This window comes from Grammomys surdaster, unplaced genomic scaffold (assembly GCF_004785775.1).
Source record: "Grammomys surdaster isolate TR1022 unplaced genomic scaffold, NIH_TR_1.0 183, whole genome shotgun sequence".
Lineage (NCBI taxonomy): Eukaryota > Metazoa > Chordata > Mammalia > Rodentia > Muridae > Grammomys > Grammomys surdaster.
This window is the reverse complement of record NW_021604628.1, coordinates 346,269-368,711: the sequence shown is the minus strand read 5'-3', so window position 1 is coordinate 368,711 and position 22,443 is coordinate 346,269. Positions and strand designations below refer to the sequence as shown.

Here is a 22,443-nt window from a genome sequence, read left to right as displayed (position 1 = left end):
AGGGATTCACTCGGGTCATTACCTGGCACCTTTACCCACTGAGCCTTTCTGGGTGGTTGTTGTTATCTTGTTTTGTTTTTTTTTTAAGAATTATTTATTTATTTTTTTTATATATGTGAGTACACTGTTGCTGTCTTCAGACACACCAGAAGAAGGCGTTGGATCCCATTGCAGATGGTTGTGAGCCACCATGTGGTTGCTGGGAATTGAACTCAGGACCTCTGGAAGAGCAGTCAGTGCTCTTAACCGCTGAGCCGACTCTCCAGTCCATTGTCTTGGTTTTTTGAGACAGGCTTGCTCTGTGCAGCCCTGGCTGTCCTGGAACTCACTTTGTAGACCAGGCTGGCCTTGAACTCACAGCCTCTGCCTCCTGAGTGCTGGGATTAAAGGCATGCACCATCCGACTTTTTTCTTTTCCTTTCTTTTTTGTTTGTTTGTTTGTTCTTAGCCATTCTTTTAATATTATCTTACCATCAAGGGAAACTCTGGGAGAGGACTGCCTGAGGAGGCACATCTGGCTCTGGGACTGGGACTCACATCTGTCTGGCAGATGGGTGACACTCTTTCCCACACCCATGCTCCAACTGTGTGTAAAAATGAGCCCTCTGCAGGGACCTCTTGGCCTAGGGAAGCCTGGCACCAGGCAAGTGCAGCGGGGGTTGGGGGGGGATCCAAGAAGCCTGTGAGTCTGATGGTGGCAGGGATTGCAGAGAGAGTTTAAAGGAAGCCCTTTGCAGCTAGCGCCTAGGACAGAAGCAGGACCACCCAGGGTCCAAGAAGGAACATGGAGAACAACTGGACTAGGGGCGTAGGAGACCTAAGGAGCTCTCGGGCCTTGATGGAAGAACAGAGGTCTATGTGGGCGGGCTGAGGAGGCTGGATAAATCCATCCTTAGAGGGAGTGTTCCAGGGAGTGTTCAGGGAGTGTCCCTGAAGTCCTGGAGGCTTCTACAGTCTGGCTATCCTCCCCTCCACACCCCCACCCCTGTCAGCCACCTGCCTCAGTCCCAGGCATCTGGGGTGGGGGTGAGGGGCCTTCTGCCCCAACCCCTCCTCCAGCTCCAGGGCAGGCTCCAAGGTCTCCCACGTGGATCTCACACTCCAGTGGGTGGGTGGGAAGGAGCACGGGAAGAGAGACACTCAGCCCGCTGACAAGAATGACATTTTGACTTGAAAATTACCGAAGAAGAAACGGCACAGGCTGTGTGGGCTCGGGTGGGGCCCTGGCGCTTCCTGGTGACCTTTCCAAGCTGGAAAGTCACTGGAGCGGGTGTTGGGGGAGCTTTGCCCATCCTTGAGTATTGGGCTGCTCCTGAGACAGGCTAGCCACGGCAAGAGGGGAAGGTAGCACACTATGCCGGGAACGGTGGAGACAGCCCATTCTACACAGCTAGCAAAGCAGGCTCTCGGATTCCAACTGGAGGGGCTCAAGGGGTCTCAGGCATCCTAAGGACAGGGCTTTACCTCCACTAGATTGAAAGGCCAGTGTGAAAGCTATGGGATCTCTCACTCAGGGGTCCCATGTATTTATTTATACTTACTTTATTTTTTGAGATGGTGTCACACAGTGTAGCCCTCACTGGCTTGGAACTCATAGCAAGTGACCTGCCTGCCTCTGCCTTCCAAGTGCTGAGACCAAAGGTGTGTGAGCCACCATGCCTGGCAGCTCCTTTTTATTTTTTTTGACTTTTTTTTTTTTTGAAGCAGGCTCTCGGGCTGCTGTAAGATAGAACTCAGTGCTGTCAAACATCTACCAGCCGAGCGTCCCCGGCCCTCGTCAGTTTCCTTTAAAATATGACTAGGACCTAGAGGGATGGCTCAGCCATTAAGAGCACCCCATGTTCTTCCAAGAGATCTGAGTTTGTTTGCCGGGACCCATGCTGGGTGGCTCCCAGTCACCAATAATAAATGGCTCCAGATCCACTTCTGGCCTCCAGGGGCAATTGCACAGGTGTGATACATATACAGTCCCTGGAGCATGTACGGAATAAAATAAATAGGTGAGTTTTGTTGTTGTTGGAGACGATGTTTCTCCGTGTAGCCCTGGCTATCCTAGACTCAATTTGTAGACCAGGATGGCCTCGAACTCACAGAGATCAACCTGCCTCTGCTTCCTGAGCACTGGGATTAAAGGAGTGAGCCACCACGCCCACACTCAACTTTTTTTTTTCTTTTAATGGTTGATAGCAAGGCATGGAGATCCAGCAGAAGAGAGGTGGAGGCAGGAAGATCAGAAGCTTAAATCCATTCTAAGTTTCATGAGACCCAGCACAAATAAAATAAAATAAAATAAAATAAAATAAAATAAAATAAAATAAAATAATGTTTGAATATCTACTAGGGCCCGCCGCTGTTCTAGGCTACACTATCATCAACAGTGGGAATACTTCCTGTTCCTTCGGACCTTAAATTTTACTGACAGACCATAACGGGATGAATAAGGAAAGACACAGACCATGTCAAGCCGTGACAGATGAGATGTGACAGGAAAGCCAGGAAGGAGAGAGACAGGGGGTGTCAGAGCCAGGGTTTGTCCGTTTGAGACCTAGCAGTTGCAGAAACTCCTGGAGGTGTTGGCTGGCCGGAAGGTAGAGAAGATTGACAAGGGAGCTGGGAAATAGAGAAGAGGTTCCAGGAAGGGGAGAGCAGGCACACAATTGCACCCACCTACCCACCCGTCTAGCCCTGAGGTTCAGTTCCTGGGTCCCCAGGGAAGACACTCCCCAGAGAGAAAGGGCTTGGTCACAGTCACACAGGCTGACCCCAGGACGATGGCTGGAACCCAGGTCTCTGACATTCCCCACAGAACGTGCTGCTGTTCCAGTCAGGGCCCTGCCTAGTCCAGGAACCCCTCTGCTGTGCATCTTGCTCTAGCCTGGCTGTGGCTGTTGAGGTTGGCTCCTCCCGTCAGAAGTCAGAAGGCTGCGACATTGGGCATCTGAGCTTCCGGCCTGACACTTTTCCTTCACTCCTCTTGGTCAGGTTCACCATCTGTCACAAGACGGAGGTCATGAAGAACACCCTCAACCCGGTGTGGCAAACCTTTTCCATCCCCGTAAGGGCCCTGTGCAACGGAGACTATGACAGGTGAGCTAAAAAGTGGCCCCCACTTCCTTTTCTATCCAGGCAAACAGGGCCTCCCCAGCTGTTATCAGACTGCAATGTCAGAGTGAGGATTGGAGCCTCCTGCCCCTCTACAACCCCCCATGTGTTCTGTTTTCCTTTGGCACACACACACAAACACACACCTACAGCTTTCTGTCTGTTCTACAAGGGACAGAGCATGGGTGTCCCCATCACTGGGGTCTGGAGCTCTTTATTGCCCTGGGTGGGGCAGATGGCAGCAGGCAAGGATTTGGGGAGTAGAGAGAGGAGGGGTCAATCTCAGCAACCTCACTTTTGGTTGGTGGACTCTGGAGTCAAGACCCCGAGGAGACTCCCTGCCAACCTGTCAGGCAAAAGTGAGGGGTGAGGGGTGGAGGGCGAGGGGTGGGGCAATGACAACGTATATGAAGTGTTGTCATTATATGCAAGCTCTTCCTCATCTCCCCCTGTCACTACCGGTTCCTGAGTTCACCCCTGACTGACTAAGGGAACTGTCAGCCTGGGCAAGCTCTGGCCTGTCTTGTCTCTCGACTGTCCTTCCCTGCACAGTGAGTGAGGAAACACCCACTGACCTCCCAGGACTGCTCCCCGTGTGAGGCCAGCGGGTGGCTGGCTGGCTGGCGGGTGATGCCCGAGTCAGCCTCTCCTCTGTGTCTTTTCTGAACCCCTGCCATCTAGCTTGGAAGTCGTCTGGGAACGAGTGTGCCCACCTCCCCTTCCACCCAGCTTCACGGAGCTTAAGCGTTCGTGGGGGAGGCAGACATTAATCCGGTAATCACACAGAGAAACATGTCATTACCCACTGCAGAAGGTGCAGGAGAGAGCAGGAGGGCGGGCCCAATGGGTGCCACAAGATAAGATTGGTCTGCCCGAAGTCACCCAACCACTGGTTGAAGACGTAGTGGGTCTGCTGGCTTGCTCCCACAGAAGCCCTGGGGACATCAGAACAAACACCTCATGGGTACACTGGGACTCTGTACAGAGTTTCCAAGGGGGTATGGATGGGGTGGTGAGTAGGTGGGGGTTGTCCTGGTATCTGTTTCCCTCCGGGGACACTTACAGGCTAAGATGTCCTCTTGGCTGGGACAAAAACACAGCAGTCTGTCCCTAGGTATTGAGTGCATTGTACCCAGTGCTGAGTCCCCAACTATGTGACATTCAAGGGCAGGTGGCTGTCTCTGTCTTTTGGGACCTTCTGGTCTGACTACGGAAGCTCAGACAGACACAAATTCTGTAGATGGCTAAGCAATTGTGCAAAATGAGCTGGGGACCAAAGTGTATGCTGTGGTCGAACAAACAACCCCACACACACACACACACACACACCTTGCTGGGTCTCAGGACACCTGGAGTTGGGGAGGGGACAGGACAGCATTAGATTCTAAAGGAAGCTGGGGACAGCAGGAAGGCTGGGGGTGCAGGATGAGAGAGCAGACAGTGTGTAAACCTGCCTCCCTGGAGGAGCGGCTCCCAGGTCCTGAGAACCCAGCTGTATCAGAGACAAACCAGGAGAGGGACAGCTGACCGAGGCTGGTCCCCTGGAGCCAGCGTGACTGAGCCCAGCCCCATCTTCCTCCAGGGTGGCTGGCTCTCCTTCTCTGTGGCTGGGTACAAATTGTCTGTGACATGATTGGCATCAGAATTAATCCAGGGGCCAATGTGTCTGGCTGACTCTCACCCAGGCCTAGCATTGTCCCCAGAGCCCATGAGGAGATGCCGCATCAGAGGCCACGGTCCCTCTCCTGTAGGCCCTCTGGCAGACTCAGTACAGAGTCTATACCCCCCTAGGCAGTCACTGTGCTGGGTGCTTTAGGGACCCATTGGACCCTGAGACTCAAGCCTACTGCTCAGACTGTCCCCAAGCCAGTGGAGAGGACGACAGGCCCCATCACAGATAAGGGTCTCAGAAACATCTCCTGTCACATTAGGTCTACGAAGGACTAGGAGCTTCCAGTGTGGCTGTACCTCATAGCTGAGAGGCTGAGGCCCAGAGAAGGCTGAAGACCACCCTGCACCACGCTACCAGCCATGCTGGAGTTAGATACGAGGGTCCGACCCAGGCTGGCTCTAAAATCTTTCCTGATAACCATGACACAGTATGACAGGGTAGCTGTGAGGTGCGTCTGGGGGACTCAGAGAAGCTTTGTTCAAAAGTAAGAGCTTTGGGGACCTGAGATGAGAGCACCCTAGAATGGTGGTTTCAAGCCTTAAAGCATTTCAAGGTCCTTTTGAGATTAATCTCAAATGGTTCAGAGAGGTGCAGGGGACGGCAAGAGGGAAGGTCCAAAAGACCTTGGTATCTAGCTGGCTGGTGGAGACAGAAGTAGGCTAAGCCCTCATCTGTCCCTCAGTACCACAGAGAGAGGTACAGAACGGGAGTGGGGATGGGGGATTGAGGGGGAGTGTGATCTACCTAGATGATTATTATTATTAAATTTATTTATTTAATATGAGTACATTGTATCTGTCTTCAGACAGACCAGAAGAGGGCATCAGATCTCATTACAGATGGTTGTGAGCCACCATGTGGTTATTGGGAATTGAACTCAGGACCTCGGGAAGAGCATTCAGTGCTCTTAACCACTGAGCCATCTCTCCAGCCCCACAGCTAGATTCTTACTGAATAGGTTCAGTGTGGGGCTCCCTTTTGTCACAGCCTGTTGGTAACCCACAGCCTGTTTGGAGAGAACCATTTTAAATTAGGAAAGCTGTGTCTGTGTTCCGAGATGAGCAAACGCTATTATTCTAATCTAGGAAGAAAAGTGTCTGGAAGCCAGGCACAGCTCAAGGGGAAGGGGACAGAGGCTGTGTCGGGGCGGCCACGAACCCAGAGCAAGGGGGAAGAGAAGGTGAAGTGGAAAACAGGAGAGGGCTGAGGAATGGCCACTGCCAGGTAGTTAAGCAGGGAGAATATACTGGAAGACTGAATAGCTCTACTAAGCTAGAACAGTACCCCAGAATGATGGGATGAAAAATGCTTCATGCTGTTAAAATTATGGGATGCTTAGGATGTGAGTCAGACTGGACCTGACTAACTTAAACACAGAATCTTATATCCTGAAAAGTAGCCTTAGGAACCTCTCTCATGATATGAGGAACCATTTCACAGATGAGGGAAATGGAGGGTCATGATGTGCCCATTTCATAGATGACAAAAAATGGAGGGTTGATGTGCCCATTTCACAGATGAGAAAAATGGAGGTCCATGATGTACCCATTTCACAAATGAGAAAATGGAGGGTCATAGTCTACGTCAGAGCAAGACAATGTCTTTCCTTCTGCAGATGCCACCTCTGGGCTCATCCCTGTACAGTCCTCTGTAGCACATGCAGAATCTGAGCAAAATGGAAGGTCTGGGGTCTCCTTGTCTCTTACCACTTTCCCATGTGTCTCCATTCCCAAAGAACGCCAAACCTGAGTGGCCCAGCTGAGTAGAGCTGAAGTCAAAGGGGGTGAAGGGGTAAGACCCCATCTACCCCTGGGGTGGCTGTGGGGACAAGAAGCACTTTCCCTGGCATTGCCAGACTCTGCCCTACTCTCTTTGGAATTCTGGGAGTTGGAGATTCTCCCTGATTAAACCAGGTCTGCCCTGGGGCAGTGAACGTACAGGCTGTAAAGGTGGCAGCTAGGGTGCAGAGTGCTCACCTGAGCTGGGAGTGTTCCATCAGCACTTCAGTGCTTCTGCAGGGCGCTGGACCCTGAACGGTGGCGGTGGCTTAGGGAACAAGTGGCCAGGTTCACTACCTGACGCTCAAGTGTCACTGCAAGGGTGGACTTAGCAGTCCTCTGTAGCACATGCAGAATCTGAGCAAGATGGAACGGCCCATGTCTATCTCCTTGCTACCTTGGTCTTTCCTTCTCCACAGTTTCTCTCGGAGTATCTGACAGTTAAGAGAGAGAAAGCCCTAAGGGCCTGTCACCCCTAGGGCCTTGTGGGCATTGGGGAAATATCCCTTCTCCTACCCTGAGTGGTCATTAGTACTGTCATGGTCCAGAGATGACCGCAGTGTATACACCATGGTCGGTACTCAGGGAGAGGACCTGGAGACCTCACCTGCACCCCCACTGGCCAGTCTCTCTCTAATATGGCTTTAGGGTTCCAGCCCTGGGTGCCAGGGGCCTGGGACCTTTAATCCGAGCATCCTCTGGAATGTTCCTCTGTGTTTTGTGAGGCCAGGGGACCATGACCAGCATAGCCCATTCACAGAGGTGTCGGCTGATCCCTGCCAGCTCGCTGGAAAGTGCAAATACCTAACATCAGCCAGGCACCGTTCTAGGAGCCAAGCTGACGGCAGACAGCAAAACCATCTCTGACCCGTGGAGGACATCCTGACAGACAGTAGGATTGTCTGAGGATGGAGGGAAGGTTGAGTGTATCTGACAGAGCCTTATCAGTGCCTGCGGGGTGGGTGGAGACAGCACCCTCACAGAGGACATAACCAACCCACAGTTTACAGAGGAACAGCCCTGAGAGCTACGTAGCTAGTACCCACAGGATCCGGGGCAGCACCTTGAGATCTAGAGAGATCCCCTTCCCTGCCCTCCTCACCCCCTTCTTTGAGACTCCGAGTTCTTAGCCTTTCTGTGACATATGGGATGTTGGTTTTATGGGCCACCGAGAGCTGTCTCCTTCACGCAGAAGGACATTCTCTAGGGTCTTATGCCTAAGTCACTGCCAGTCTGGCAATATCCTGGGTAAAGGGACAGAGCCCAAGCCCGTAGGTCCCAAATCCCATCTCCTGTGACCTGGTCTTGCAACAGATTTGTGGACAGTGACAACAGGGTTCTCACCAGGCCTTCCCATGAGTCTGGAAGCTGGTCTTTCTTCCCCACCCAGGCCCAGGCTGGAGGCTCAGCCTCTGAGCTCAGCAGCCTAGGGGAAGACAAACAGACACACGGGGCTCTCCCAGGGGAGGACAAACCGACACACGGGGATCTCCCAGCCAACCTCAGCTGCCAGGTCCTGTCCACTGGGGAGCTTCTAGCCACCACCCCATCCACACTGCATCCTGGACCTGCTGATTCTGAATCAGCCAGGAGTGAATCCTAACCTTGAGTCTGAAGAGGGCAGTTGCTCTGCAGTTTGCTGGGGCTCCTGGAGGATTCTTCAGACACGTTCACAACCAAAAATACCACACAATGAAATAGCCAGGCCCTTCAACTTTGAGATTTCATTTTTTTGTTTGTTTGTTTTTTGTTTTTTTTTTCAAGACAGGGTTTCTCTGTGTAGTCCCGGCTGTCCTGGAACTCACTCTGTAGACCAGGCTGGCCTCAAACTCAGAAATCCACCTGCCTCTGCCTCTGAAGTGCTGGGATTAAAGGCGTGCGCCACCACCTCTGCTCGGCGAGATTTAATTTTAATTTAAATTTCTTTTTTAAAAAATTTAATTATTTATTTAATGTATATGAGTACACTGTCGCTGTCTCCAGACACACCAGAAGAGGGCATCAGATCCCATTACAGATGGTTGTGAGCCACCATGTGGTTGCTGGGAATTGAACTCAGGACCTCTGGAAGAGCAGTCAGTGCTCTTAACCGCGAGCCATCTCACCAGCCCGAAATTTAATTTTTAAAAAATGACTGTGTTATCTATTGGTGGAGGAGGAGAGCGTGCCTTCTCTATGGCACACCTGTGGAGTATGGAGGACAGCTTTCAGAGTTCTGTCTCTCCACCTTGTGGATTCCAGGGATCACACTCAGGTTGGCAGGCCCGGCCACAACGTCTTTATCCACAGAGGCGTCTCGCCAGGCACACACTCAGTTCCTCCTTCTGTGCTCTGGGTAACAAGCGTTACTGTCACCAGGGTGGTCCATATCACAAGAGTGTTAGGGAGATCTCCTCCAGCTGTGGGATTTTTCATTTGTTTGTTTTTGGAATGGGACCTTGGCTGGCCTCGAACTCGACTTGTAGACCAGGCTGGCACTGAACTCAGAGATCTGCCTGCCTCTGTCTCCTGAGTGCTGGGATTAAAGGCGTGGGATAGGACAGCCCAGCTTTAAGTAAAGTTTATGTAGAAAGGCGTTCGTGCACGGTTTGATAATGTAGAGATCAGAAGGCATTTTCTAAACATCACACACACACACACACCATGCTTCGAGCTATCCTGGAAGGCCCATACTAATCCCATTCTACAGTCAAGGTTGTGACTCCAGAGATGACATGCTATCTCTAGGCCACAGGGCTCAGGTCCAGTGTCCAAGCTGAAGCCACCAACGTCACACCTGGCTTCTTTGCAGCACCTCCAGAAACTTAGGCACGCTGATATCTCTTCTTTCGTTTTAATCATCTGTCTCAGGAACCACAGGGTTTGCATTTGTAAAATAAGAATGCAAAGGATACCTTTAAACAGTACTTCTGTGTCTGCTTCATATTGGTCCATTTACAGAAAGCTAGCCCATGCGTACACAACCTTCTGGGCATCCCAGGGCTCTATTCTGGAACTTTCTTCTGCCCCATTCTGTGACTCTGCTCCCCTACACACACACACACACACACACACACACACACACCACACACATATACACACACCACACACATACCACACACACATATGTATACATACACACACACATACGTACCTATACACACACATACGTATCTATACACACACACACACACACACATACGTACCTATACACACACACATACACAAACCACGCACACATATACATACACACAATATACACACACGCAACACACATACACAACACACATACACACACACACACACACACACACACACACACAGAAGAACCTGGAGAGTCTCATCTGAAAGGAGACAGCGCCCCCTTCTGGGAGCCACACAACTCCCAAGCCAACTCCTGGCAGAGCCGAGGTGGGCCACACCACGGTAGAATAAATAGATGTTAATAGAAGAGAAGCCAGTTCAAACTGCTTTCTGCATCCCATGTGGACCTCAAGACCAGAAACCCACACTTCCTGGCTCTCTCCCACCTTCCTAGACCCCTGGGACTGCCCGGCCGCTTCCCTATCCCTGGGCATCCCAGAGGACACAGGAGACGGCACCAAGGGTTAACCGGCAACCCTCCACCTTCCTCCTCCTGCTTCTGGTCCTCTAGCCTGTTGCCATGGGAACAAGGCTAAAAATAAGATGGGCTCTCAAAGCCCAGCCCCATGCTTAGGAGTCAAAACAGACTAATTAAAGCAGCCTGGGTTAGAATGTGAAGAAAATCCCACCCTTTCTCGGAGGCCAGCCTCGAGGACGAGGACGGAAAGCTCAGCAGGCCACCCCAAGTCAGGGCCCAGGGATCTTTTCTTAACCTGCAGGGCTGGGGCTGGCTCTTCACCAATCACACCCCAGACTCAGGGTCCTTCCTGCCAAGCAGTCTTGTAATCCTCTCCCATAGAAGTGCCCTCGCTTTATGGGATCTGCCCTGTCATGGCCCTACCACAGGTAAATGCCCAGTTTGGCTTCCTGCTGTGGCTTCTGTTCCATGTAGAGACGCTAAGAAGGCAGGATGAACAGAGGCTTGAGGCTGCTTCAGCCAAATCCTTGGCATCTCAAAATGTCCTGCCATGGTTCTGGGCTGCCCTCTGCCCCTAAGACCTTTGCTAAAAGGTCTTAAGATGGGTTTTCTTTGCACACAGGCTTGGAACATGGAGGAGTGTCTGCACACATGCCTCCTGGTCCAGGGGCAGGAGGCCTGTCCTCCGGGTCCATCCTACCCAGAATTCTTTGCTGTTTGTTTTCCAGGACCATCAAGGTGGAGGTGTATGACTGGGATCGTGACGGCAGGTAAGGGCAAGAGGGTGAGAGAGAGGTGAGTGGACCTAGGCAGCCCCAGGAAGCTAGGCAGGCCCATTGGGGCACTCTGGGAATGAGGGGCTGGGTCCTATGAAGGTTGGTCTGCTGTTATAGTGGCTTAGATCTGTGGAGGTCCTGTAGGACAGGATGCTGAGAGCCCCCCTTTTCCCAACATAGCTGCCAGAGGCCAGCCAGTGTCCACACTCGCCTCACTTGCAGAATTGGGCATGCTCTGAAGTGGCCATTATAGGACACTGAGCATTACAGACACCTCCTTTCTATGTGTGGAGCCTTGGACAAAGCACTGTAGGAAGACCAGACTGTAGAGGGATAGTCAAAGGCCCAGAGACATCCCATAGTCCAGCAGGGGCTCACCGTAAACACGGAGAATAGACTCAGGTCTGTAAGGACAGCAGCGGCATGGCGTTCTGAGGCACAGGAAAAAACGAGACATTGCCTGAGGAGAGCTAGGTCAGGACTGCAGGAGGGTAACTTCTTCTTGGGAACTACGAAAGGCAGGTCTCAGTAACCCACAAGGAGCAAGTGTGGTTGGCAATTCCTGGACAGAACAGGAACATGCCTCTCAAAGCACCAATCCAGAATCTTCCCTGTCTCCCTGCTGAAGCAAATCCAGACATATCCTGGCTGAAGGGTGGTCACTGTTGGCATCTCCCGGGCCTGATGTGGATGGGGGTTGGTGGTGCTCTTATTATAAAAGGGTAGCCGAGTCTTGCCCAAGCCCTGGAAGATTCTCCAGTGCCTACCCCGCCTCTGTTAAACCTCAATTCCCCCCTTCTCCATCCCTTCCAGCCAGGTCAGCTCCATCATGCCTCCAACCCAATCTGCTTCCTCCTCTCCTAGCAGTTCTCTTTTACCTCAGGAGTTTTCTCTTCTCTGGCAACTTGGGACAGCCCAGCTGCCAGGAGCCACAGGGTCCAATCATCAAGTTACTGTACCCAGAAGAACTGTTTTCAACACAGTGTGGGGATCCCAGTGTAGCTCGGTCCTAGAGCAGTAGAGTTTCCACCCAGCATTTGGGAGACCCCGGGTTCCATCCTGTGCTGACAATAGATAAGCTCCCAGTGCTGGCAAATGGCTCAGCGGGCAAAGGTGCGTTCAGCAAAAGCCAGACAACGTGAGTTCAATCCTGGGAACCCACGTAAGAGGTGGGCAGAGAGAACATACTACATAAAGTTCTCTTGTGACCTCCATAGACATTTGTGGTTCAAACACACACACACACACGCACACACACACACACCACACACACGCACATACACACTTGCCTAGCATGCACCAAGCCCAAGGTTCAATCCCCAGACACACACATGCATGCGCACTCACACACGTGCACACACACACACATACACATGCGCACACACACACAAAACAACCTATAACTGCCCCCCACAACCAAAGTGTTTATATGTATAAAAATTTCACAATGAAATCCATTACTTTGCATGGCTTTTAAAAAATCAAAATAAACAAAAGCTACCGTGGGCTTACAGCAAGGCATGGCCCCAGGGACACCTGGGTACTCCAGGTTGATGTCCCAGTTAGAGCGCTAAGCCCTATGTTCTAGCAAGGACTCAGGGCTGTTGGGAGTACTGCCTATCCAAGTTCTTTCTGTGTTTAATATAAACACCCTCTGGAAAAAAAGACCCCTGCCACCTGGCTTTCGGTGTCTGTTTAGGAAGTGTTAGCAGGAGACCTGGGTACATGGCTTGAAGGCAGAGCCCTGGCGTAATGTGTTCAAGTCCCGGGGTTCCATTTTCAGCACCAAAGCCAGGTTGGAAAAGATCCAACTGTAGTTTCATGTCCCTATATGAGACTTTTTTGGGAGTCTGAGGCAGGAGGATTGGAGTTTGAAGCCAACCTGGGCAACACAATGGGCAGCTATCTCAGAATGAATACATTAATGAGAGGGTCACGTCTGTCATCTTAGCTCTCCGGAAGTAGAGGCAGAAGGGTCAGAATTTCAAGTCCTTCCTTGTCTACATAAGTTCATGACTAAGCAGGGACGCACACAACAATGTCTCCAAAAGCCCAAAATATTAATTTAAAAAAACCTATTTTTTAAAAAAAAAAAAAACATTATTGAGCTGGGCACAGTGGATGCATCTTTAATCCCAGCACTCTGGTGGCATCAGCAGGTAGAACTCTGAGTTCTAGGCCAGCCTGGTCTATATTAGAACGTTTCAGGCCAGCCAGGGCTACATAGTGAGGCCCTGTGTTGGGGAAACTCTTGGCAGGGAGGAGCTAATAAATGCCTTCAAGCCCGTCACTTGAATTTGACAATTGTTAAAATTTCTCTGTGTTCGCCTTATCTATATTTTGCTAATGTAATTTAAAGGAGATTCCACTGTGGTATTTCCCCCTAAATATTTCATTAGAAATGTCTAAAAAAATAAGCACATTTCCCCCCACATAACTCCGAATGCCATTATCCCACCTGACATATTGAGCAGCAGTGCTTGACTGCCATCCAGCGCTGTTCCCTCCGCTGAGACTGTCCCCAAATGCCTTCTCTTGCTCATTTAAATAAGAATCCAAGCAGACCTGCGGCTCCTTCCTCCAGAGATTGTGACTTCTGCCAGGTGGCCATTGGCTTTCTTGGTCTACGGTTCCCTTCCCACACTCCGTGCCTTAGGGTGGAGGCCCTGGCAGAAGGGGGCGGGGCAGGCCGTGGGAGAGGCTGTGGTGGGCAGAGACATCGGTAGCCCGGGCCTCCAGTCTCAGCAGCTTCTTCTCTTGTAGCCATGACTTCATCGGGGAGTTCACCACCAGCTACCGGGAGCTGGCACGTGGCCAGAGTCAGTTCAACATCTATGAGGTGAGGTGCTCCGGGGTGAGGTCTCTTCTCATAAGGGCGCTGGGTCACGACAGTAAGGACGTGAGAGCTCTGAGAGGGGTTGGGGACGGGGACTTCCGGGTTGTCTCACAAGGTGGGTTTCATGTTCCCATTTCACAGAGCGCCCCCCACAACATACAACACCCCCCCCAACACACACACACAAAACCATACACCCTACCCCCACACAAGCACACACACAAAGCTAAGTCATCTGACCACACACAAACACTACACCACTTCCCGCCCCCAACACACCCACACACACACCACAGGAAGAGCATCAGAAAGAAAGAGAAAGAAGGCTGTAAGCCAAGACCTGAAGTCCCTACTCCAGAGTGGCCCCGTGTCTTCAGTCAAAGCTTGTGGTCCTCTGGAAGAGTAGCCAGTGCTCTTAACCACTGAGCTATCTTTCCAGGGGGGCCCCAGGGCTGTGGTTTTGGGGAAGGAGTCTAGCACTGAGCTGTTTGAGTCCCCCCAACTCAGGCAAGCCAGACTGTACCTTTCTTTGGCCTCCTCTTGGGAAGTTCTCAGGGAAGTAGATGGAGCAGTTACCTCTCTTGGAGTTTGGCTCCCAGTGCCTGTGAAATCTCAGGCAAAATGGAAATCGGAAGCAGCATGGATGGGACAGGCCGGTTTCCTCTGGTTTCCTCAGACAGCCTTTATCTTTTCCTCTTGGCGATCCGATCTACCTCGTGGGAAGCAGCAATGCTGCTGTCTGTGGATGGAAAAGCCAGCCAGAGGAAAACCACCTCAGCTTCTACAGCCCCAGAGGCAGCTGGACCCCAGGGGTGTTGCTAGGAGGCCAAGTGGGCCCAGGAAGCCCTTGCTAGAATCAGGAGTGTGAAAAAGGTCTTCACCAATCAACACCGCATCCCCAACCCTGGAGCCACCCTGGCTGGACACACTTCTAAACTAGCTGTGCGTGGGCCCCTTGCGGGACCCAGCCCCTGCTAAAGAATGGCTCAGCCACTGGGCTTCTTCAAGCACCACTGTCCTCCTGACAGCCTCCTGTCTCCAACTCCTCAGGGTCATCACCAACAGCATTACCCTCTGCTTCCTGAGCTCCCTGGTCTCAGCCAATCACCATCCTCCACAGGATGTAGGGCTTTGCAATAGTATTCTAGTCTCTTCTAAGCTCCACAGTGACCAGAATGCTCTGGGTGTGGCCCGACTGCTGCTCTGAAGTTCTGTGTTGCCTTGAAATGAACTTCATCCCCCCCCACACACACACCCAATGTTAAGGCAGATCTCTGCTCGAAGCTGGCATTGAGTATTTAACCTGACCCCATTGCTATTCCCATCACCACAGCTGAGCCCCACGGGACTGCAAAGGGGTGTGTGCTCCTTCTGTAAAGAGAGACATGGTACATGCCTGTCCGGGCACCGAGATGCCCTCTGATGCCTTCCATATGGCTTCATTTCTGCAGCTGCCTCCCCCAAGGACTCTTCTGAGTCGATATGGTCTCACTTCTAATCAATATGGTACCTAGAGGCTTTCTCAAATGTCCCCTCAAGGAAGTTATCATCTTTGCAAGTCTCTAACCACACACCATTCTTCCCAAGGTTGTGCCTGAGGTCTTTCCAAGACCATGAGCTCCTCAGAGATGGGCCGGTTCATTCCCAGCAACCTGGTGCAAGTAAAACCAGATTTCAGAACTGGAGAAAAGTAGCCTAGTGGATGGGGGTCAGTTCCTTGTAGCATCCCTAGGGGGCGCTGTAGCCCTGTGTGGAGCCCAGCAGCCACTTGTGGCTAGAGAGGCTAGAATGGGGGAGGTTCTGGGAAGTCCCAGGAGAGCTCAGAACAGACAGGGTGCTAACTCACTGTCCACTTTACTCAGATCTGATGCCAACGGTTGCTTTAACATAAAAAGAGTAGGTTCAGAGAGCGGAAGTGTGACTGACTACACCATTAATTTAAAGATAACGCTGAAGGCTTCAAAGAAATGTGTCAGGCATGGTTGTGTGTGTCTGTGGTCCCCACCACTCAGGAAGCAGAGGCAGGGGAATGCGTCCACAAACCAGCCTAGACTACACAGTGAGACCCTGTCTCAAAAACAGAAAGTGAAATAAAACGAGTCCAAGAGGTACTATAAAAAAATCCACACCCCTAAACCGCTGTGTGCTGGCTCCACTCTGCCAAAGGGAGACCGTGAAGCAGAGGTCGGAGGTACAGTTGGTTTCAGTTGTTCAAACCCCAAGTAAGCCCAACTGGGTAAACATTAATGCTGAGTCTGCAACTCTCCCCAACGGCCTGTCAGCCAGGAGCCAAGGCTGGTATTAGAGAAGGCTGCCCCATGGCTAGAGAGGCACTTTGGGAGGTTCAGCGTCTCAGACACGGCCTCCGTCCCCACCTAAGTATTATGCCAGCCCTCCCATTTGAACTTGTCACTCATCCATCAAGGTGACAGCCCCATATGTACACACCACTGGCCTGGAGACAGGTTTCTCTTCCTATGTCTACCCAGATGGCTGTGTGACCTGAAGCAAATCATCTGGCCTCTCTGTGTCCTGTTTTCCTTCATCTCTGAAGTGGGTATCAGTCCTTGTTAGACCAAAGACACTGCAGTTAAAGACATAGGGAGGGAAGGCAGGGAGGTGGTGGTGTACGCCTTTAATGCCGGCACTTGAGAGGCAGAGGCAGCGGATCTCTGAGTTCGAGGCTGTCCTGGTCTACAGAGCAAGTTTCAGGACAGCCAGAGCTACATAGGGAACTCTGTCTTGAAAAAAACAACAACAAATAAACAAAAAAGACATAACAAAGGCCTTCCCCCTGCCCCCCAGGGAGGCATATGTCATGTGGGAGAGGGGATATGAGTTCGAGAGCAGCTAGTAGGTGATGACAGGCAGGAACAGCCTTGCTCTGTTGCAGTGTGGTCATGCAGCGTGGCCATGCAGTGTGGCCATGCAGTGTGGTTGTGCAGCATGGTCATGCAATGTGGCCATGCAGCGTGGCCATGCAGTGTGGTCATGCAGTGTGGTCATGCAGCATGGCTCACCAGGACAAGGTGGCCCTCCTCCCAGCCCCAGGGCTTCTCGAACACTGGTAACAACTTCTACTTCTGGGTCACTGCTCTGAGGCAGCATCCTGACCTCTTCCCCCTCTCCCCCAGTGGTGACAACCACCTACAGACTTTACCAGATGTCGAGGGTGAAGGGTGTCACCCCGGTTGTCACTAGTGGGGAGCAGAGACATATTGAGTCTTTACTGAGCCTACTGTGCGGAGCCCTGTAATGGTTTGGTTTGGAAGCTTCCTACTGTGGGTCAAGGTGGCAGCCCAGAGCCAGACTCAGAGGCTCAGGACACCCCTGAGTGGAAGGCAGGACTGTAAGGGTGAAAGAGTGGCCCGGCCAGTACAGGCAGGCGTGGGCAGAATTGTCTTACAACACCTGACCGCTCTGGGCAGGTTTAAGGGTATTGGGAGACAAAGCTAAGAAACTGTCTCCTGTGTGTTGGTTACTGGGACTCAGGGTTAATGAGGATGCCCTGGTGCCAACATCTCACAAAGCTTGGCAAAGCCCTTCCCAAGCTGCGGTCACACCTGTACCCTGCTGGGCTGCTGCCCAAGCCGCACCCAGGTCTGCTGGGAGCCCTGAACCTGCCCGGACTGCTTTCAAACAGTAGTTGCTTTTCCCTACAGGTGATAAATCCAAAAAAGAAAATGAAGAAAAAGAAATATGTGAATTCTGGCACGGTGAGTAGCGCCCCCTGTCGCAGTGGAGGGGTATTGCCCTGAGTCAAAAGCTAGGCTGGAGGGCAGGGGTCCCTAGGTGAGTGGGGTGAGTGGGTAGGAGAGAGCTGTCCGCCTGGGGGAATCTCTGCCGGAAGGAGAAGCCGGTGCGCCTGGTGGGGAATCCCCAGGAACTGGGCATTGTGAGAGGCCGCACTGGCATCCACTGTCACGGAGAGGAGCTGAGGCTGGGAAGTGACTCAGCCGAGGTTACACAGCTAGGAGTCATGCAGGAGTCAGCGCCGCCTTTCGTCCCGCGTGGGCGGGAACAGGCGCTGCCGCTGCGTAACTGTTACCGCCAGAGATGACGTTGGTCCTTGATTGTAGGATCTGGTTGGCTGGACATTTTAGCATTCAGCAAATACGTACTGGGCTCTCAGCAGGACTGTACGGGTGAACGAAACAGCCAGGAAACGGTAGACCCGGGTCCCTAGAGCCTGTAGTAGAGGAAGACAGAATTATTTAGTACATGTACACACATCGATAAAGTGGTTCAAGAGCTGTGGAGGAAGGTGATACAGAATCAATCAGATATTGAGAATGTCTAAGAAAGAGACCTAGCCCTCAAAAACAGCATGTGCAAAGGCCCTGGGGCAGAGCCCCGGTGCCGTTCTAGAATGGATCAGTATATTTGCAGTGCAAATGTACCTGGGTTTGTGCCCTTTGTCCCCTCCCTCGACCCTTATTCCTGAGACGGGTGTCCCTGTCAGGTAATATAGTCACTAGGCTCAGAAGAGATCTCAAAGATCTGTACCTGAATCCTATCCTCCTTGGAGGAACTCCACTTGTAGAATGGAGCCAGCACTCGGGGTGGTGACAGACCTATGGAGGGCAGGCCTGTGATTGTCCCATTCTCCGCTCATGCGTAGGAGAGACCAACCACGGTTTTTTTTTGTGTGTGTGCGGCTGCTTCACACACAGGGACTTGGACGCGTCGATGTCCCTAGCTGCAGTGTCCTCCAGGTGGAAACAGCATGTGTTTGGGCAGTGCCCTGGGCTCCCAGGCCTTCCCCGGTCACAATAGAAGCACACCCAATCTTTGTCAATAGACCTGGGTGATTCCCACACACACACATCCTAAGTGCCCCAGAGGAGACAGGACCTCCCCTGACTGGCAGCTCTTCAGATGTACAACCAAAATGAAAAAGGTCTCAAAATCATTCATCTTGCTCAGCCTCCCTAGAAATGAGGAGAAAGACTCTATTCTAGGCCACACATGGCGTTAGGAACAGCACAGGCCTCCCAGGGTCTGGGGTGGGGCGGGGCCATCCCTGCTGCAGGGGCACTCATGGGAGGAGCTACGTAAGTTCCCCATTGTCAAACTCAGAAGCTCGCATGGGCCAGCGTGAGGGAGCTGGCCAGCTGGACAGGATGAGAAACTCTGGTGTCTTCGGTCCAGGCTCCACCTGGGCTGTCGTTGCAGCTCTTTCTGGTTGGCTGAGCCACCACCCCTGGGAAGAGGTTCATGGGCCTCTCAGGTGCTTGGCACACTGAGCCCCTGGGTGTGGCTCTGGGCCCACTGCACACAGACCTTCTTGTGTCCCGTTCTTCTGGTGGAGGGACTTCAACGTTGTCACAGCTGGCCTAGCTGAGCTGGTAAATGAATTAGACCACACCAGCAGGGAGGCCTTGATCTCAGGGTCCCCTCCTTTCAGGTCCTTTACTCTTCCTCCTCTCCGCTACCCAGAATTCTTTGTGAGAGGCTGCCTATGTGGGCAGAGCCATTGCTAAAGTCTCTTGAGGAGCGGAAGGCGGGAACTTCAAGTAAGAGAGGGATTCTGAGTAGGAGGCGCCTGTGGGAAAGGATGGGGTGCTCAGAGGGTCTTGGAGCCAAAGGGGTAGAGGCTGAACAGCACCCCAGAAGTGGGACATGACAGGCAAGGCCAGAGAAGAGAACAGTTCAGAGACAGAAGCGCGGGGTCCATGCCAGTCAGAGACACAGGCATTGATGGGTGGCTTGGTCTACATCAGGAAGATTCCTCAGGCCTCTATATTGCGGGCCAGGGTTCTGGGTTCCCCCGGGGCCCACTTGGAGGATGTCTGGGCCCTTAGCCTGATCCTCATGCTTCAGCAGTTGGATTTGCATCTAAAGTTAAGTTAGACGTGGTTAAAACGTGTTTCAAGGTCATCCTTGGCTACACAGGGAGTTCTAGGGCAGCCTGGGCTATGTGAGACCCTGTCTCAACATGAAAGTCATGGAGGTTCTGGATTCAGATGTACTAGGCTCATATCCCCACTGTGCCACTACCTGGCAGCTACCTTGGAACCTCAGTTTCCTTGACTGTAAAATGGGGATAAATGTCCTCCATGGGATTGCCATAGGCATGGGGGTGTGGGGGAAAAACAGCACCTGAAAACGGCCCACAGGCAAAGTGTGACATCAGATCCTGGCCATCCCCAGGGCTCTCCACTAACTTCCTTTCTCTTTCTTTCCCAGGTCACCCTGCTTTCTTTTGCGGTAGAGTCAGAGAGTACCTTCCTGGATTACATCAAAGGAGGGTGAGAGAAACAGGGCCTGGCCTCCCCAGCCCCAGGGAGAGGGCAGGGCTCCGTACCATGTAACCAGACCGTGCCCACAAGGCCTCAACTGGAGCCTGACACTAGGCTCTCAGGAGACTCCACCTTAGAGCTGAGAACCTTGCCTACCTCTGGATTCCAGGCCCGGGAGACCTGGCTAGGTCATGTGGGATTCCTGAGCAGAGATAGGGCCTGATGGAGGTAGGGACTGCATGACGGAGAGTCAAGGTGTGGGAGGTAGAAAGAGCTCTGGACGGACATCAGGAGATGTAGGTTCTGGGTCCCTGTTTGCCTTGGATTTTCCGAGTCACTGTGGGTGAGTCATGTTCTCTCTGTGAGTTTCGCTCCTGGAGAGTGAGTGTGGGACAGGGACCTGTAGGGACATTAGGAGACAGTCCCAGAGACATCAGGTACCCAACCCCAAGCTGAAAAAGCAAAAGGAACTGCATGGGGTGACCTCCAGGCCATCAAAGGCAGCACAGCCAGGCTGTCTCAGCCAAGAGCTTACTAGAAATGGCCTGATTCCAAAGAGGGGCCTCCCTGGTACACTCCCTGCAGGCAGCCGCCAGGTCAGGGCGTGGGCAGCCGGGAGCCCACAGGTGCAGGCGAGGGATGACTGCACCTGCCTGAGAGGAGACAGGCAGGGCGGCTACCCAGGGCGCATCCCAGCCCGGCAGGCACCTGGCTGTCCCCCGTCTCCAGGGCACAGAGAGGCAGCTGTCCTGGGACACGGCTCACTTTCCCATGACTCTGTTCCTTCATCTCTTGGATTTACAGCCGCAAGGTTACAAGCCCTCCCTCTGCCTCCAGAACACACACACACACACACACACTCTCCCTCTGGGTACCCAAAGGCCTCCTCTATGGCTGCCTTTGCAAAGCAGGGAGAGCAACGCAGGGGTATAGCACTTTCTTTGCATTAAAGAAAGAAAGAAAAAAAAAAGCCCCAAACCAAAAACTCTCTCTTCTTTATTCCATTAAGCAGCCAACCTTCATCTTCCTAACACCTGACAGGCTTCAAACAAGCTGCGTTTTGTTCTCCACTTCATTTGCATAGCACTCCTAATTTACATAGTAGGCGGGACTGAGACCTTATCTCCGTTTTGCACCCACTGAGTGGCGACCTGGCTCCTTTTGTTCCTGGCTGATTAGTTATCCTAGCCAACTCGGCTGTGTCCTGTGGGGCTGGATAGGACAGGAGCTGATCATGGAATGGTCACGATTGAGGCAGGGGGCTGCTAAAACACCATGTACATTCAGGAGCTAGGCAGCAGAGGGAATGTGTTCAGGCAGGAGGCTGATAAGAGGGGGCAGTCTGGGGATCCTGGCTTCCCTCTTCTGCCTGCTGAACCCAGAAGGAATTAAAATGAGGTTCCTCTGCCTTCCTCCCACTCTGTCGACGGTAGTTTCTGTCAGAACTTAGAGACTGGGTGTGGTGGTGCACACCTTTGATCCAAGCAATCGAAAGGTGAAGGTGGAAGGATTTCCGTGAGTTCAAGACCAGCCTGGTAACATAGCAAGTTCTAGACTAGCCAGAGCTGCCCACGGAAACCCTATCTCAAAACTAAGTAAAAAACCAAGGAGTAAGAGCTAGCTTGCATAGAGGAGCTGCAGAAGCTCAGACGCTCAGGTTCTGGGTTGAGTTTTTGGCCAGACAGCATTGTGGGTAGTGTCATGTTCTTCCCTCTCAAGGTGCTTAGCGTGGATCTGTCATGTTTTAACCATTAATCTGAATTTGAACCAGAAGCCCAGTGAGCCCTGACCTCACCTGCTCAAGTGAGCACAGAGGAGGCCAGATTCAGAGAGGAAGGGACAGCGGCCCGTAGAACCATGCGTGCCCACACAACATAATCAGCCCCTGTGTGTTCTGGAATGCTCCCCTCCGAAGCCCACAGAGGCCCCGCAGAGGGGCACGGCTGGTCACAACCGTCTCAGCTTCACAGAGATTGCACACGAGAGGCTTCACTGAAGCCACTTGCCTGACAAACATGGATGCCTAGTGGCTTTTTCTACCTTGTCCGGCGCTGCCCACCACCCATCCCCACCCCACCCCAGTGACTCTGGGTCTTCTTCTCTTTAGGACGCAGATCAATTTCACCGTGGCCATCGACTTCACTGCCTCTAACGGTGAGTAGGGGCAGGAGCAGGCAGGGTGGGCCTCTTTGGGCTGTGGTGGATGGCTTGGCTTTGAGCCAGGTCCCTGGTACTTTCTTCTCTTCCTGTTGTATTTCACTATTCCTAGGGAGATGTAAGCAAGCATCAGTGCACCCCAGAGAGGAAACCAGTAACAGACAAAAGCACAGATACCACCAAAGCCCAGTGTGGTGAAGCTATGATTTTCCTTTTTCTTTTTTTTAATGATTTATTTATTTATTTTATGTATATGAGTACACCATTGCTCTCTTCAGACACACCAGAAGAGGGCATCAGACCCCATTGCAGATGGTTGTGAGCCACCATGTGGTTGCT

General features: G+C 52.3%; 1 protein-coding gene across 2 annotated transcripts in view; it reads left to right on the top strand.

The window, feature by feature from the left end:
- The window catches only part of Cpne5 (copine 5), a 79,279-nt gene that overhangs the window by 50,749 nt on the left and 6,087 nt on the right, over positions 1–22,443 (top strand). For both annotated transcript variants that reach the window (XM_028767886.1, XM_028767885.1), the window contains 6 exons: positions 2,983–3,087; positions 10,822–10,863; positions 13,633–13,708; positions 17,368–17,421; positions 19,895–19,956; positions 22,055–22,101. In XM_028767886.1, coding sequence (XP_028623719.1) covers positions 2,983–3,087; positions 10,822–10,863; positions 13,633–13,708; positions 17,368–17,421; positions 19,895–19,956; positions 22,055–22,101 — 386 coding nt within the window. The remainder of the gene's footprint in view (positions 1–2,982; positions 3,088–10,821; positions 10,864–13,632; positions 13,709–17,367; positions 17,422–19,894; positions 19,957–22,054; positions 22,102–22,443) is intronic.